This window comes from Halichoeres trimaculatus, unplaced genomic scaffold (assembly GCF_033239565.1).
Source record: "Halichoeres trimaculatus isolate MK-OKI-2021-1 unplaced genomic scaffold, fHalTri1.1 fHalTri1_scaffold_12, whole genome shotgun sequence".
NCBI classification, from domain to species: domain Eukaryota; kingdom Metazoa; phylum Chordata; class Actinopteri; order Labriformes; family Labridae; genus Halichoeres; species Halichoeres trimaculatus.
In genome coordinates, this window is record NW_027437190.1 from 14,174,318 (window position 1) to 14,190,303 (window position 15,986).

At 40.7% G+C, this 15,986-nt stretch overlaps 1 protein-coding gene across 2 annotated transcripts; it reads right to left on the reverse strand.

The window, feature by feature from the left end:
• Positions 1–2,836: 2,836 nt before the first annotated feature.
• LOC141801218 (neuronal acetylcholine receptor subunit alpha-7-like) lies at positions 2,837–15,785 on the reverse strand. 2 transcript variants are annotated; one of them, XM_074684192.1, is made up of 11 exons: positions 15,614–15,785; positions 15,223–15,287; positions 13,861–14,000; positions 12,365–12,409; positions 11,924–12,030; positions 11,753–11,832; positions 11,375–11,542; positions 10,153–10,347; positions 9,587–9,673; positions 9,356–9,465; positions 2,837–6,172 (listed from the first exon to the last, which is right to left on the reverse strand). In XM_074684192.1, exons 1-11 carry the CDS (start codon positions 15,619–15,621, stop codon positions 5,303–5,305), a joined length of 1,875 nt encoding a protein of 624 aa, XP_074540293.1. In that variant the 5' UTR covers positions 15,622–15,785; the 3' UTR covers positions 2,837–5,302. The 2 variants fall into 2 exon arrangements, with proteins under 2 accessions (XP_074540293.1, XP_074540292.1); XM_074684191.1 differs by having other exon boundaries at positions 11,924–12,033.
• Positions 15,786–15,986: the final 201 nt, after the last annotated feature.

Genomic DNA, 15,986 nt, shown 5'->3' on the forward strand with positions numbered 1-15,986 from the left:
AAACAGCCGCTCAGTATCGACCTGCATCTAGTGTGTGTAGCCAGTAATTAATGGCTATTGACTGTTGGTGCTGAGAGATATTATCTGGGAACATTTTAATTTTGAGGAAGCTAACATTTTGGGGCCAGAGAACTGTCTGGAGGGATGTCTCTGCACATGGCCAGGCCCTGGTGTCAACAGACACTAATTTCATGATTGGGTTTACTTTGATCAAGGGATTTTCCCTTTAAAGAAACAGGATGTTTTGCTGAGCTGTTGGAAAAGCAGCACACACGTTTAAGGTGTGTGTAATGGGGACTGAAAAATAAAAAACCTTTTTGTTGTGAAAGGGGTTGGCAGCCTGTCTGCTGGCCTCATCTCTTAAACTTTTCTCGGATTGCACAATTATTTTCTTGTGAAGACAGAAAACGTGTAGTACGTTCTTTCTTTTATTGCAGTGGATCTTTGAAGATTTCAGCCAGAGCCTTTTACAAACTACAGGTCATCTCCAAATGTATTATTCCCCCTCTTTTCTTTCCGTACATTCTGCAAGTTCTGACTCAGCCACTGCAAAAAAACTGAAATGTCATCAAGTGATTTTGTCTTATTTTCAGTAGAAAATGTCTTTTTAGACTTAATATGAGCTACATTCACTTGACCAGTCCAAGAAAACGTCTAAGTTCAAGATATCTAAAGACGAAAATGATGTCTGAATTTCTTATAAGAAGTTAAAAAAGATAGGCAAATAGAACAAAAAAAAGTTACTTGTATAGAGACATTGTTCTAGTTTCGAGCAAAGTTTTCCTATTCCATTAGCAGATTTTTTTCACTTGTTCCAATCAATTCAGACCTCATTTTTGTCCTAAAACAACTTGAAAAAAGACATTTTTCTGGACCGATCAGTTGAATGTTGCTCGTATCGAGTATAATAACAAAATGTTTACTTAAAATGAGACAAAAACACATGATAAGATTTCAGGTTTTTTTTTTTTTTTTAATGCAGCTCTGTTTTACTGGAGAAAACTCATACAGCTACATTTTAGAAACACATAAACCTGCCATTGTACAACCCCTTTAAGTTTGTGTTTGTATCAACCTGGTACAAAATCTTTCATGAAAAAATGTTTATTTTGATTGGCAAGTTAGTGGAAATTTTCAAAGTAGAGGAACTGTTCATCCCAGTAGAGTCACTTTCCTCCACCAGAGCTATTGGTCAAAGTTTGACATTGATCAGCTGCACCTTGGTCACACTATGTACAATATATTGATGAAATAAAGATATTCTCTCAATGTAATGAGCCTAGTTTGGTGATGATTTGTTGCAACTGTTGAGATTCCTGACTAAATATTTTGAAAATTTGACTTAAGTGAGTATGACTTCTAAATGAGAGAAAATCAGGAGTGGCTGGCAACTTGGTAAAGATGTTGAGATTCCTCTTGTTGTAAGGTGAGATGGACTGACTGACATGAGTACACTGAAAATATTGTGTAGTCAACATTGTCTTTCATTGTGATGGATCTTTGATATTATTCAGTTAATTTAAGTTTGTTGATGTACAACACATTTATTTATATTCTCCTTCACTGCTGTTTTTTTTACACATGAGCAACCACAGTGCAGAAGTGACAGCTCTGCTCCAACGGTTATTTGTGAATGCGTGTGTGTGACATAAAGACATATACAAGCATATCCTCGGCCCCTGCATTACGTCTGCTGAAGTTTCCTGGTTTGACCACTTGATGTGTGAGTGGGTTTGTGCCTCACATGTCTCTGGATGTGGGTGTGACAGCTGCAGCCACACATTACAGTGGCCCCATGATACTAAAGCCAGCATCCTACACTCCTGCTCTGCTTTGTATGACTCGGTTTGCTTCCCTCAGCTCTGCATGAGCTCTGCATGAGCTGTCCAAACAGAGCAGGTGGAGGACTGAGTCACTGCAGGAGGAGGAGACTCTCTTAGATTTATTACCTGTGCTGGTTTGCATCGCTCAGCAGCCCCGGCACTCACAAGACAAAAGGTTATAAGTGGGCCATCGAAATGCTCCCCGAACTGCCCTACCTGCACATATTGTACTGAGAATGAAAGGGGTTTAGAGCCTAAAGTGATGGCTTGTGGGATTGAAGCTTTGACTACAGCTGTGCCAAGATGCCAATTATCTAAATTCAGCTGTCATAAAGTGTTTGCATTATTTCACAGTGAATCATCTCAAATGGAAAAACCTGCCAACATCATCAACATAAATTCTCGTTTAGATCCTTTGCCAACTATGAATATATGTCCAGTCACCCCTAAATGCTGCTCTAAGTACAGTTTAGCAGCAGCAGCATCCCAAAGGCGAGGGAAGAGAAGAAGGAGGAGGGGTATTTCCCCCTCACACACACACACACACACACACACACACACACACACACACACACACACACACACACCCTACCCTCTCTGCCTCCTCCTCCTCCTCCTCTCTCATTAATCACCAATCAGTTAAAAACTTTATTGGCTCCTATTTGCCGTCTCAGCACGTTTTCCCCTCCCTCCTCTGTTCCTCTCAACCGTGTAACCACCCTGTTCTTTCTAAGCTTCCTTTCAATCTGCTTCCTCTCCATCTCTGCACCTCTGCATAGCCCACCCCTCTATCTCTCCATCTGACACTTCCTTCCTCCTCCCTCTCTTTATTGCTCTGCTTCATTGCCCCTATCTCCTGAGCTCTTTTTTCTCTCCTATGCTGTCTCCTTGATTTCTTCTTTCCTCTTTTGTTATGACTTTCTCTCAAACATTGATTCTCAAACAGCAGAAAACACAACTTGTAGTCCACATATATAGTACAAAAAAAAAAGTTTATTTCTAAATGGCCTGGTCTAGGTCCAGTGCTTTTGGGAAATATTCATAATTTACATTCAAACCCAAGGACATCCTGTTGTTTCTCTGATTGCAAAGAGTGTGATTTTTATTAACGTGGATAAGTGAAGGACACTACATCCTTTCAAAATGACCTCCAATTTTTTTTCTCTTTCACAGACAAAAACCTGAACCTCTTCAGCAAAAGACAGAAAAGATTCACATCTCAAATAAAATAGTGCAAAATTTGAGCCACATGGTCTGAAAAAAAAGCTTTTAGATTTTACAACCAACCAAGTAAAGATGTACTGTCACTGCACAGCTCATTTTATAGAAAGTGAACAAAAAAAGTAAAAGAAGAATTGTTTTGTCAGTAAGTGGATTATATATGAAGGTATTTTATAGTGAAGGAACTGCTGAAATGAAACATTGATGATGCACAGGCTGCTCTATGCCACTTTGAAAAGTTGTACTAACATGAGCACAAAACAACCTGAAAACTATTGATAATTTTCACTTTGGGCTGCATGTGTGAACAAACACTTTCCAGAATTTTCCCCCCAAGAGAAATTGGTCAGAATGAAGTAGGTTAATATTGAGCAAATGTAACACTGAACAAGATGTTAAGGTTAAGGAAGGAGAATCATATTTCAAGATGAGCCTACATTAATGTCTGCTTATCTGTGCATTAACACATATCATCAGTATAAATGTAAAACTGCAATCATAGTGAAAGTCTCTGACGCTTCATCTACCAACACATGGTGAAAATTACACGGTTGCTCCCAAAGCCTGCTTTTGATGACATGATCTACCTCAGGGGTCTCAGGCCATGCCCACCCCTCTCTTGTCTGAAAAACTTCAGTCCGTGAAGGACATGTGTGAACGAGCATCTTTGGAAAATTTGGCAGGCGGGGCACCTGAAAATTCCCTGAAGTTTGAGGTTTCAGTTCTCCTTGTACAAACTAAAAACTAAAAAAAGAAAAATTAAATTAAATTAAATTGTGTTAAAGAGGTTATGGATATTTTGTTCTCTGCTTCTTACCTCAGGAATAAGTGTTAACTAGGGAGGCTACTTGTCATCATAGTGGTTGTTTTTAGATGAATCAGTTCTCAGAAAAACTTAATCATTCCTAGAAAAAAAGTATTTTTAACAGACCCTTGGTGAAAAAGCCTTTAGTGGTAAGTAATTTTTTTTTAATATTTGGCAGAACATAAGACAAAAGAGTGCACACAAGCTCTGTAGTGTTGGGAAACCCACATTAAAGTTTCCTCTGATTATAAATGGAAGGCACGAAGCAGCCAACATCATTCAGCTTAGAGCTCCGGTGAGGAGTTTTCAGGAGACAGATTAAAACCGTTAAACGCCTCTGCAACAGATAACAGCAAATGAGACCATCAGCAAGACGACTGATCACATCTATGAAATTATTTCTGATGCCTTTTTAATGCTGCCGACATGACACGAAACAAAACCACCAAGCTAACCATGTGCAAAAGGAGCCAGATGAAGAGCTTAAAATAAATCATTGCAGAAACAAAGGATATGCCAGAGATTCACTGTCAGTGGCATGTGGGACATTTCAGATAAAATAGGATACGTGATATGTGATACTGCTTTGTCTGGAGAAAGAATTTCATTACAGGAGCTGTAACATAGGTGGAAAAGCCAAACTTTTTGACTAGAGAGAGGTTTTCCGAATAAAATACATTTTAAATGAAACATCAATAATCTTAATCTGCTGAACTCAGAATTTAAGGAACACAAAGAGAAAATGTTTGTCCAAAGTCTTAATCCAAAGTGCCAACAAAGAAAATGTTTCTCATAGAAACACAAAGGAGCTACCAGGAGGAAATGTAAGTGCTACCTTTAAAAAGGCTAATAGCAAGTCATGGTTACTGAGGAGTCATGGTACCCCTAACTCCTCCTCTTTTAAATGTTTCTCTTACAGAGCAAACTGTGAAATGAATCCTGCATGACTCTAAGATCATAATTACTATTTAACATGCAGCACCAGTCAGTTTTCTCACTGAACATGTTCATGTAGTGTTCAAAAACTGCAGTACAAAACCTTGTTACAGTGTTAAGGGCCATGCTTTCTGGTTTTTCCTCTTTGACTTTTAGTCAAAAAACTTATTAAAAGCTTTCCGACTTAACTACTTAAAAGAAAAATACTGATTACTTTAAGTTTCAGTTGACTGTTAAAAAAATACAAAATGCTTAAGATGATTATTTTGCTTTTTTTAGTGTTGTAGTGAGTCATCACATAGAAACCAGTGCAACAAGGATGTAGTTCATTTTTTCTGTCCTCAGAACTTTCAGGTTGAGAGAAAGGTAAGCTCTAAATAATAGTCCGCTCCACTTTATCGACCAGGAATATTCTGATGTTTTCTGTGTAGCTAAGAGCAATTGTGCTTCCACCATACACTCAAATTGAAAATCCATTTCCTCTCTCATTCTTTCAAGTATTTCTCTTTTGAGTCCGTTAGAGGAAGTCTTTTGACAGTGCCTCTCCAAAGTTGGGTGCAGCCATGAGGATGGCGATGGTGCAGATGATGTTAAAAACGCTGAACCCCACCAAGAACAGACGGTCGATGACGGCTGCAGCAAACTGCCACTGCTCTGCCAGGCTGAGCTGTCGATCCTGCTCCCTGACCCGTTCTACTAAAAACTGCACTTCTGTTAACAGAGCCTGCAGCTGGTTGTCGACAGCGATGGACCGGATCGTACTGCTATGGTTGTGTGAAGCAACTGATCTCCCTGCTCCACCCACAGCATCCAGGCCGCAGGGTCCAGAAGAGGTGGTAGACGGGTCAGGATCTGGGGACAGTAGAGTCTCCTGTGGAGGACTTCCAAATTTTGAGCAAGGGAGTTGGTGATGGAGGGGGGTATCTCCAGCCAGCCCTGCTGCTGCACCCTCCCCCTCTCCTCCACCTAGCCCACTGTTAACCCTCCCATGACTTGTAGTTCTGTTCCTCTGAACTGGATCCAGCTCTGCAGACACCTGGAAGCTCTGGTACCCCATGTAAAGCAGGTGACCATTGGGTTGTGGATGCGGGTTTGGGTCTCTGAGGCTGGGATTAGGGAGCACAGCAGCCTGGGGGCCTGGCCTGAGCTGATGGGGCAGAGGGTGGTTGAGCTGAGCCAGGCTGGCCTGCAGGGAGTTGAGGCTCTGAGGGAGGATGGAGGGCAGGGGTGTGTGGATGGTGGTGGTGGTGGTTGTTGTGGTGGTGGGAGAGGACAGGGTTTTGCTCTGGCAGTCGGCCTGGCTGTTGGAGAGAGTTGGCTCTGCCCCCTCTCCTGGACGCTTCATCCGCAGGAACCAGGGAACCCACTGCAGCAGAATTAAGTGCACCTGGCACACAGGGGAGCACACAGGGATGAGAAACTGAGAGAACACAGGCAGGTTTTTAAAAACTGCCACAGCAGATGGCTGGTCACCTGTGGGTTTGGTCCTGCTCAAAGTTTCTGACCATTAACAAAGTTTATTGTTGCAAATTTTGCCAGGCACTCTCTACAATCTCAGTGTACCAGCACCTGATTTTAATTTCAATGAAGATGATGTAGAAGCAGAAGAAGCATGATGCGTACACAAACAGCTGAAGATTGCCAAACACACACTCGAATTCACACACGCTCACAGTAACAGAGGGCTCTGTGATTTAAAATTGACACCATTAAACCTCTGATATTACCTCTGATGCTGGCTCAGCAGCCAAAAACTTGGCTCTAAAGCACCTCTGTGAATTTTATATGCTAGACCAGGCAACAGAGGTGGAAAAAGGTTTGGGTACTGAGACATTATTAACCTTGTGCTAAACAATTCTCCTGTTGATTTTTTACATTACATTGGAGCGTCGTCATGTGGGGTACCAACGATCAATCACACACATCAGTCAGCAGATGATTTTTCAAAACAACGGCAGAGAGATCAAAGTGATTGAAAGCTTGGCTTCACTTTACCAAAAAGGACACTGACAACACAAAGTGCAAAATGTGCAACACTGTAATATCATGCATGATGGCAGTATCTCCAACAAGTTAAAAACATTTGTTGATGCAGGGCATTAAACACAAAGACAACTTGCTGGTAAACTCAGTAAATAGTTCTGTTTTTAAAACCAAAAAAAACATGTTTTGTGCACAGAAAATTTACAGAAGGACTTGATTTAGATTCACATAACTTTATCTACCCCAAGATGCAATTCAGTTTTAGCAGTCTACTTAGGCCATACAAGCATATACTAATAACAAGAGTACGCCAGAGAACAACTCGAAAAGCATTCAGAGAGCGTAGACCTCCATCAAACATATTGTGATTGTCACGCAACACTTTATTCCTACTTTGATGTTATACTCTCTTTCAGCAGACTGTCTGCTACAATTTGGTGTCAGTTGCAGGTTTGTACGATAATTTGTTTCCTGACAGTGTTGAAAATTATGATGACCCAGTACATATTTCATATTCCAGATCTTAGTATCCAGAATATTGCCAGGATCTGGATCCTACTTTTAAATCTGTCAGAAATTATGGTGACCTTGTCTTGTATTGTTTTGCAAAGCATTCTGACCATTTATCGTGGAGTTATACACACATATGGTGAAAACGGCCCTTTCTCTCAATAATAAAAAATGCTTTAAAAAAATCCTGGATCCAGACGGTGATCCAGATCACCTTCAAAATTCAATCACTTCTTCCTTATCCTATGTTAAACATTACCTGAAAATTTCATAAAAATATGTTTTTTACTTTTTGAGTTATGTTGTTCATAGACAAACAGACAAACTCTCCCGAAATTATAACCTCCTTGGCGGAGGTAATAAGCACCTGCCTCTCCCACAACAAACTTGTCTCTTTGCTAAATTTCTTTGCTAGTTTCTATTTTGCTAAAATCTTATCAATACCATCCATCCATCCAAACACATAGTTTTATATCCATTAATCAGTTAATTACTTTCAGGTTGTATCAATTTCTATGGAAAGTTCTTCACAAATGAAATATTTTCATTGAGTGAATGACAGATAAATTCAAAGCAAACAGGGATCAACTATCCCAACTGAGGGCAGTCACACTGGCCTGCTGTATCTCCTTCAGATTCACAGCAGTGAGCACAAGAAACAGGCTGCTGTCACATCGCTGTCACAAACAGATAATTCCTCCAATGCTGGGATCAGCTGAAGGGCTGTTAACTCAGCAGTGAACTTTTCAACTGTCGGGTAGGATTGAAAAGAAAAATGATCAAGCTGTTTCATTTGCATATCTATAAAAAAATAAACACACAAGCACACACTACATGAGCATTAAAATTAGGGATGCACTGATCCAACTTTTCTGGACGGTACAAATACCTGGGCTTTGGGTATCAACCCGATACTGATCCAATATCAGTGTCGGAAGATTTGCATGCCCTATTGTGGGATAAGATTGGTAATGTTTTGAGTAAAAGACTAAAAATGAGTACATATGGAATGACCAAAGTTGGTATTTATTTAAACTATAGGTGTTTAAATGTTAAGTAGAAGTTTGGTTAAAAAAATGATCCAGAATTCACAGAAATGACTGTTCAACTGTAAAATTTTATACCCTGTAGACTAAATCATAGTTTAGCCTTAGCATCAAGTTCAGATCAATTCTTTCCCACTAATATCTGATCAAGCTTTGAGGAGCTGAAATGGGCCGATACCAGGATCGAATCAGAGCATCCTTAATTAAGATTGGTTCAAACATTGATCAAGATTAGTTAAAGAGGGTGTCCAAAAGTGGATTTCTGACGAAGGGAAATAGACCACAGTAATAGTCATCATTACAAATCTGAATTAAGATTAACACATCTGTTCTTCTTATATGCATCATAAGGCTCCAGCTTTAAATCTCTGCACAGCATTTCATCCTAGGTAGGATTTCAATCAAAATGTGACAAAGCCTGTTCATTTTTTTCCCTTATTGACTCAGAGAGATTTGACCTTGCTCTTTACACGAGTAAAAAGCTCAGGCAAGTCTTTGTTTCATCACATTTTTACATCATTGCCTCACACGTTTCATCTGTACTCAAAAACCCTGTGACAGAGCGGGAAACACAGCCCGAGGCTTTGAACAAGAGCTTTAAGATGGTTTAATTCAACTTCTGCTTGAGCTCCTCGGCATTCTCAGCCTATCTGTTCATTTGAGGATTAATTAAAAAGGTTGATTGCTAACTCTAAAGCTTTGCATGAGCAGGAAACAGAGCTCTTTCACTGAACTATTAAATCTTTATGAGCACTCACACTGTCAGCGACCTTTTGACCACTGCAGAGTCCAGTTAAAGACCAGAGGGATCAAGCTTTCGCTGTTAGTAGTCTGGAAGAGTTGCCTGTGGAAATCCAATAAGCTGAATGTTTGACCTCTGATCAAATGTCTTTAAATCTCTCTCATTCTTTACTTTAGTCTGACTCTTTGGTTTTTTATTGTTTCATACTGGCTTAGACACTTGGAAATATTAGTTTTCTTCCAGATCTTGTTTATAAAAACTGATCAAAGGATACTGTGTCTTCACTCACCAAGCGTGGCATTTGTCCGTTGTTTGGATTGTGGTGATGAAACTGGAGGACGATGACTGTAGCTACCACAGACATGCCAACAATCACCATGGTGCTGGCGAAGTACTGACCTGCGGACAAACAGAACAGAAGAGTTTTAATATGTGCTCCATAAACGATGCCCCCGTCTTCCTAAAACCACTCGAACCCACATAAAGTTAAACACACATGCAGAGACAACAAGAAACTAACCAATCAGGGGAACAGAATCTGAAGTAGCGGGCATAATCTCTGCAACCATCAGCATGAAGACAGTGAGAGAAAGCAGAACTGTGATGCCTGCGGGCTCACACAGGACACCAGGGAGGAGTGGGATGCAGAGACAGAGAAAAGAGAATCCATAAGAGAAGAAAGTACACAAGTACATTTTGTGAAAAACATATTTGGTGTGGTGCACTTGACTTCTCGGCTCAGTCGTTTATCTTCGTGACACCCAGATGAAAGCTCATTCGATTTTTTCAGTCCTCCTCATCTTTCCCTTTGCTTGTTCTTGTTTCTCATGTTTTCCCTTCCTTCTATCTCCTCCCTCTTGTCAAAAACATTACACAGCTGACTGCGAGTTTTCCAGTGATGTTAACAGAGCAATAACTTAAGAGGAAGGAGTAAAATAAGACCATATTTTCACAAGACTATGCAGCAAAACACACATTTGTCTTACAGTCTGCATTTACTGTCTCGCATTCCCTCACATTCTGTCTTTCTATCAAATGTATCACATCCCTCACCCCTCCTTCTTCTTCTCTCTTATTATTCCTCACCCAGGCTGATCTTCTCCCCTGAGTTGGCAGGGAGCAGGAAGACCAGCAGGGTCATGGAGGACAGGAGCACACAGGGGATAAGCAGATTGAGAGCATAAAATAAAGTCCTTCTTCTTAGGGTCACCACGAAGGTGACATCGGGGTACGGCTCTGCACAGCAGTCGTAGAAAATTTCATGCCGACCTCCAGGAACCTCTGAGAGTAAAAACATACACACAGAAAGGTGATGATAAAAGTAGAGTCTGAAGAATTTTCCTAAAAAATAAAATGTCAACTTTTACAGGAATAATCGAACTTAATTGTCACCTCTGTGCCTCTATACATGTTTGTCAGTGTCAGTATCTGCCTCAAACTCTCTCCTCTGCCTGTATGTTGATGTTTTGGTTGTGTTAGGATGTTTCTGGGGATAGAGTAAGTGTGGTTACATCAGCCAATCACAGAGCCCCCAGTGCACAAGTGACTTAGTGTGTTGAGTAGCGAGTGGGAGAAGCTAACCTGAGCGGCTAAGATAGTGGACGTAGCACAGAGCAAGAAAAGCATAACTGAGTGTGAAACAAAACACCAAACAATACAATACCTGCTAACCAGGTATGTGTCAAATAACCCAGTGATTAGCTTGTACTAACATGCCAAGACAGTTGCACGGCTCTCGAGTCTCTCCCAAGTAGAAACGCGATGCTACAGGTGGTTGCTGGGCTTGTGATAAGTATGTCTTAATGTTTTTCAAAGCAAAGATAACCATGTTTAGTCAGAGTTGTTTTGTCAGTGTTGTCTAAGTAAGTGATTTAGATTTTGGAGGTTTGATGAATAAACTATTTTATCTATGAATAAGTCTTGGTCTTTGTTGGAGAACTCCCATGGTGACATAGGGGGTTTTGTAACAGCCCCCAAATATTTTTGAGTTTGTGAAAAATCTAAAAAGATAAATGTTACTACATAAAACCAAGGATGACATCGGCCTTAGTTTGAGACATAACTTTTTTTTTCTCTTCAGTTAAACTGTGAATGTAATATCACTGATCCATTGGATGCCTACATTACATAAAAACACCCACGCTTAGATTTTATTGCTGTTTTCTGATCTCATTTCCATCTGTTCATTAAACACACTCAAAGAAATTGCTCGCCCATAAAACCATCTCGTAAATCTTTCTGGTACAGCACTGTATGGTGATCCTGTAAGGTCTGTTACCAACCAGCAGTGTTAGTCAACCCGTCTTACCCAGCAGGTCCCACTCTCCGTTGGGCATGTACCCGGAAACATCTGCCTCCTTCATCTGGATGTCCAGCAGCCAGCCATCAAATGTCCAGGAGCCAAACTTCAGCTCACATCGCTGGATGTCAAAGGGGAACCATCGAACGTCCACATTGCATGTGCTGATGAATATTCCTTAAAAACAAGAGGCGGAAATTGGGAATCAATATTCAAGCTCAATAAATCACTGACGAAGATAATGAGAATTTGATTTAAGATGTTTTTGTGCAGCCATCAGGAATCAGGGGGTGACTTTTAGATTAATTTCCTGCGGCAGAGAAAGAATGATCACAGATGTGCTGTGGTTTAAGTTTGAAGACAAGTTGCTGATTTTCATAGACGTACCTGGAGGCAGATACTCACAGAAGCCGCTGGAGTTTACCAGCACATTGGTCTTAAAGGTGGCATCGAACTTGTCATGAGCACTGGAAGACAGCACCACAGAGATGAGACAGTTAAGAGCTCATTAGAAGCAGCAGAGGCAGCAGGATAAAATAAACAGTTTTCTTTTCATACCTGTTGTACAGCAAAATATCCGGCGTCCAGACCTGATCAGGAGTGAAACGGAGGTTTTTGACTCCGGGGTACTCTGACTGGTTCCACTGAAGATAGTGATCGTACCACTGCTGGGAGGCAAAAGTACAACACTGGATTTATAAACTTGAACAGAGAAACAGGTCCATTTCACAGATAAATCATTTTAAAACCCATGTAATGTGCAGTTAAAAGTTACGTCTTTAAAGTAAAATTTTACATTTAATCTTTCCAGAGAAAAACTGTTGGATCTGTTCCCAGGAGTGTTTTTATATATAAGGCAATGTTCTGGGCAGAAAGAAACCTGTGCTAATATCCAAGTGTCTTAAAATATCCATCTGTAGAGGTGTCCATCCTCACTTAACCAAATTCCATCCTCTGGGGCTTCACTGACTTATCTCACAAGAGATTCACTTAACTCACCATCTGCAGCCAGGCGTTGGTGGTTATGATCTGGTTCTTTTCATCCTGGCAAAGCACGGAGCAGACAAGAGGGTTTAATTATTTCATAATTTAGAACAAGTTAACACTTTTGGTGTAAATCTTAAAATAAAAATGAAAAATGAGGCTTCTTGTGAAACAATAACAGAAGTAAACTTCATTTTGTTTTCATCAAACTACAAAGCCAGTTAAAACTTGAAGATTCCAGACTACTATAACAACTAAAAAAGCACTCAGAGAGCACAAACCTCCACCAAGCATATTGTGATTGTCACGCAACACTTTAGTCCCACTTTAATGTTATACTCCCTTTCAGCAGACTGTCTGCTACAATTTGGTGTTAGTTGCAGGTTTGTACAATAATTTGTTACCTGAAAGTGTTGAAAGTTATGATGACACAGTACATATTTCATATTCTGGCTCTAAGTATCCAAAATATTGCCAGAATCTGAATCATACTTTTACATCCGTCAGAATCGATGGTGACCTTGTCTTGTCTAGTATTGTTTAACAAAGCAATCCAACCATTTATCATAGAGTTATATACACATATGGTGAAAACGGCCCTAACTCACAATGATAAAGAATCCTGTAACAAAATAATCCTGGATCCAGACGGTGATCCAGATCATCTCCTAATTTTACCATTTGTTTCCTTATCCCATTTTGAACATTACCTGAAAATTTCATCAAGATTAGTTTGGTAGTTTTTGAGTTGTGTTGTTCACAGACAAACAAACACGCAAACAAACTCACAGAGTCTGTGATGTTTGAGGTCAAGAGCCCCCTGTTGCTACCAAACTGTGAGCCAAAGAGGCTGAAGTGACAAAAGTTTGCTGGAAAGTATCCAATGCAACACTTAGTTGTTGCAGGTGCACTTTGCAAGAAGTAAAGTGTTGCATGCTCATCATGCCTGTCTACTCAAATCACGCAATGAAAATGTAATATCTGTTACCTCAGCAAGCAAAGCAGCTTTTCTGCTGATAACTGGGACCCATGTGAATTTTTGCCCAAGGCCCAATCAGTGGTGTGAGTCACCACTGTTTGTTGTAACACTTTCTTTATTATGAGATGTAGTTGTACTTGTGGCTGTACAGCACTCTGTCTTTGTTACACAATATGTCCTCAATTGGCAGCCCAATTGCTTTGCCAGATTATGAGAGCCAAGTTTAAGGTAGGGTGCAGAGCTCAGCACTGTGACCAAAAAAAAAAAAAGCACCTCATGGACTGTTGTTGAGACAAGACCAGCATGGGTTACCGTACTTCCAATATTTCCACTCAATACAGGGAGCTGGCTCAAAAGGTCTACATATTTTGCAACTCTAACACTCATGTTAACTCATCTAGGATGAGATCCCTTACTAATGTGAGTCAACTAAAAGTGATAGTGGACAGAATCGTTGGTCTTTAAACATCTTTTTAGCAGGACATTTCTCCATACCAGACAGTAATTGTGGGGGATTTTCTGCTATACGCACCACATCCATGACTTGAATCAGAGTAAAGGAGAACTGAACGGTCAGAGCCTGAGAGTCGTTGGCCACCGGCCTCTCCATGGGGTTATAGTCTCTCAGCAGCTCCCGGAGCAGAAAGCGCTGGTGAGGACCCTGTTCTGACACTGAGGAGGGGAGGAATGACGACATGGGAGAGCAGAATCAGTGGAGTAGATCAAGTAAAAAATCTGACAAGTGCAAAGTTGTGTCAGAGAAGACAAGGAGAAAGCACTGAAGCCAGACTGAGGCCTGAAAAAATGTGTGTGATAAGAAGAAGTGGTGTTGAAGTTGTATGCCAGGTGAATAAAAAATAAGGGGAGACTCGCAGAGAGAGTGGACATGCTCCAGTGGAGTTCAAATGAAAATGGGCTTTTAGGAAGAGTACGGGAAGAGGTGATGTTTTAAAGATGGGGTCACTCTTAAAGCAGCTCAGAGATATATTGGAGAGTGGATTACACAGGACAAGATAAGAGAACACTGAACGAAAATGTGAGAGTGGAAATGAGAGAGGGAGAAGGGGAGCGCAAAGGATTCCTGCTTCCCCTAATCAATTACGTCTGTGATTGATCACCAGAGGACAGACGGAGTCTTTCCACAACCGTAAAAATGTCAGTTCCATTCTATGCAGGAAATAGTGAGGCTATTAAACACCGAAACACCCCAGACAGACACACAGAGCACTAACAACAATGAGAGCTATATGCGCCGCAACTCCTTCCTCAATTCACTCCTGATTCATTCTGCACAAGGCAATCACTTTGATGAGGAGGGAGACGGCACTGATGGGTCGCTGAATAAGTTTAGAAACTACTTCATACTGAGCCTGATATGCAGCCAACACTAGATACCACTTTATAAGCATAACCAGCACAAAAAGGGTTGAGATTTATGCACTACCAACATAGTGCTCAATCTATATCTATTCAGCTCGACTTATGTCATCCTGGATATAGCTGCACAGATGGTATAACTCAGGTTAATAGCCCCTGGTGTCATGTCCAGTCATAATAAATTACCCAGGAGCAGCCTCATTATCACCCTTCTCTTTCTATCATATTATCCATCCATCTTTGTTTCTATCTATCTATCTATCTATCTATCTATCTATCTATCTATCTATCTATCTATCTATCTATCTATCTATCTAAAAAAAAATAAAAATTTCAGTTTGATACTTGAAAATGTTTTATGCTGTCAACCAACAACCACTCTCTCTGTATGAAATGAGCAAACAGGACTACACTCAGTGGAGACAAATTGATAAGATGCACTGGCATCATGAGGACACATGTATGAAACACATGCAGAAAACACACTTCAATACACATATCAATGACAGTCACTTACCCTGTAGCAGAGTCAAAAGTATCAACAGCCAGAGAGCCATAGCTTGCCACATACTGCATTCCTCCCTATTCACAGAGAAAGTGTGGAAGACAGGAAAAAAAGGGAAGAGAGTATGATGGCTGATTTTTTTTTTCTTCAAGGGAAAGTGAGGTAGAGATCGGGCTCAGAAAACAAGTGGCGAGAATGAGACACCAGCAGCGGCAGTGAAGGGAAAGGAGGAGGACGGAGGAGGGAGAGGGAGAGAGAGCAGGAGACACAGAGATGCAGTGAAATGAATACTCCTCTGAAGAAGAGGACGCCGTGTGTCAGAGCCACCCTTCATGCTCCTCAGCTCAATGATCATTTCCTGCAGACTCTCTGATGCGCTCTTCGATGTCCTCACATCACTCACCCTGTCATTTTAGCTTGAACTGCTCGCTGTTGCAGCTGTTTCCTCCCCAATAGTTTGGTAATGAGCAGAAAAGGGACATCGCATTCCTTTGGTTCTGTTTCTGAAATTGTAGTTTTTCAATGTGCTTTAACTCAAAGATGAGGAGTTCTTTAGCTTATGAGACTCAGGAGGCAACATCTAATACTGGAAAAAGAAAAACCGCTAAAACACTACTTAGCTCATAATCCTCTACCACGTTGTAATTAGCACCACAAGCCTGCTATTCATTTTGCCTTTCATTAAGACATTGGTCTACATCAGCCAAACAGTAGCCCACTGCTGACATCTGCTGGCCAAGTTGGTAAAATACAAACCCTTTCACTTTGTTCAAAAA

What these genes read in the sequence shown, in the direction of transcription:
- LOC141801218 (XM_074684191.1), bottom strand. An exon ending in CCAACGCCTGGCTGCAGATG is followed by an intron (nt 12,034 to 12,364) that starts GTGAGTTAAGTG and finishes TTTGCCTCCCAG; the next exon opens with CAGTGGTACGATCACTATCT. An exon ending in ACGGACAAATGCCACGCTTG is followed by an intron (nt 6,173 to 9,355) that starts GTGAGTGAAGAC and finishes CCTGTGTGCCAG; the next exon opens with GTGCACTTAATTCTGCTGCA.